General features: G+C 65.0%; 1 protein-coding gene across 6 annotated transcripts in view; it reads left to right on the plus strand.

The window, feature by feature from the left end:
• The first annotated feature begins 374 nt into the window (after positions 1 to 374).
• The window catches only part of ASAP3 (ArfGAP with SH3 domain, ankyrin repeat and PH domain 3), a 46,543-nt gene continuing 45,330 nt past the window's right edge, over positions 375 to 1,587 (plus strand). For 5 of the 6 annotated variants that reach the window (XM_082367028.1, XM_082367030.1, XM_082367029.1 and 2 more), the window contains exon 1: positions 375 to 634. In XM_082367028.1, the coding sequence (XP_082223154.1) occupies positions 506 to 634 (129 nt within the window). In that variant the 5' untranslated portion in view covers positions 375 to 505. The remainder of the gene's footprint in view (positions 635 to 1,587) is intronic. The other variant, XM_082367032.1, reaches the window with a different exon arrangement.

The following is a 1,587-nucleotide window of genomic DNA, read 5'->3' on the forward strand; positions in this document are numbered from 1 at the left end:
AGGGGCTGGGAGGCCAGAAGGCTGGGTCGATGGGCCGGGGGCGGGGCACTGAGCCAGGGGCGGAGCTCTCAGGGGCTGGGAGGCCAGGTGGCTGGGTCGATGGGGCGGGGGCGGGGCAGTGAGCCAGGGGCGGAGCTCTCTGGGGATGGGAGGCCAGAGGGGTGGGCCGAGGAGCCGGGCGAGGGGCCCGGGGCGGGACTCTCAGGGCTGGGAGGCCCGCGAGGGCGGGAGGCGGGCGGTCCAGGCTAAGGTGGGGAGCGAGGCTGGAAGGCCGTGGGCGGGGCCGAGAAGCGGTCGGAGTGGGAAAGGTCTGGGCTCCCAGGACTAGAGGAGACGCGGCTGTGCGGGGCAAAAGCAGTCGGGGGCGGGGCGGCGCGGAGGGGGCGGGGCGGCGCGGAGGCCAGGACGGCGCCCGTGGCGGGCTGGGAGGCCGGCCCAGAGCACTGCGGCGAGCGCCCCCCGGGCCCCACTCCGGCAGCCCCGGCGACCCCACCACGCGCCCGCCATGCCCGAGCAGCTCAGCGTCGCCGAGTTCCTGGCCGTCACTGCAGAGGACCTCAGCTCCCCGGCCGGGGCTGCCGCCTTCGCCGCCAAGATGCCCCGGTGCCGCGGGGCAGCACTGGCGCGGGAGGAGGTGAGAGGGCCGAGGCGGGAGGGGTCTAGGGTCTCGGCAGGGCTTCGCCTTGACCTTCACAGGCGTGACCGGAGCTGCGATGGCCCTCCTTACCGCGCCCCAGAAACCTTCCCCCTCCCTAGAGCTGTGAGAACAGAGTGCATCTCAAACATCTGCGTCCTCACCGTCGAGTGTTTGGGGGAGGGCCCGAGGGACCATTTGGGGGTCCTCGAGGTCACCTCGACGACAGACTTCACAGGTCGAGGGACATACCCCTAGTGCTCTTCGTGACCTGCCGCGCCGTCGCTTGCAGGTTTGCTCAGCGCCTCACTGCATCTGTTTGGGTTTTCATCTTTGGAGCCCCACAAGTTCGCCCCCCAAGTCACTCCCCTTCTGGGAAGCAGACCTTCCAGCCTCAGTCCTGAACTTAACTTCTCCCTGGGAGCAGTGAGGCGCCCTCCCCCAGACTGCTGGTTCTGAGATTTGGCCGGTGTTTGTGGAATGAATGCGAATGAGAAGGCGCCAGGAGCCGGGGTTCACCTTGGCCAGGCTGTTCACAAGTTTACAGTCTCCTCTCCCCTCCCCTCTCCTCTTTGTCTTTTCCAGAAATGCATCCCAGGCCTTTTCTTTGGCCCTTGCAGGCTGCCCCACCCCGTTCCCCTGCTCATTGGAGTTAGTTCCTTTTCTCCAGACCCGCTGCAGTTTCCCCGGCCTCCTCTGCAGGAATATTCTAGGGCAGACACCCTGAGGCTTTGGGCCAAAGGAGAATAATGTGTTTTTGCAGCTCCCTTTCAGAAGATGCCCTGAATTGGGGTGGCATTTTGGACCTCAACAGCAGCTCTCACCTTCCATCCTTCACCATAAGAATATTGAGCACCTACTGCGTGGTAGATACAAAGATTTATAGTTCATAATACCCTGGGCCAATGTCTTGGGATACCTCTTCTTCTCCTCCTCTCCCCAGCAGTCTGAAC

The sequence above is a fragment of the Balaenoptera borealis genome, assembly GCF_965194805.1.
Source record: "Balaenoptera borealis genome assembly, chromosome: 1".
Classification (NCBI taxonomy): Eukaryota; Metazoa; Chordata; class Mammalia; order Artiodactyla; family Balaenopteridae; genus Balaenoptera; species Balaenoptera borealis.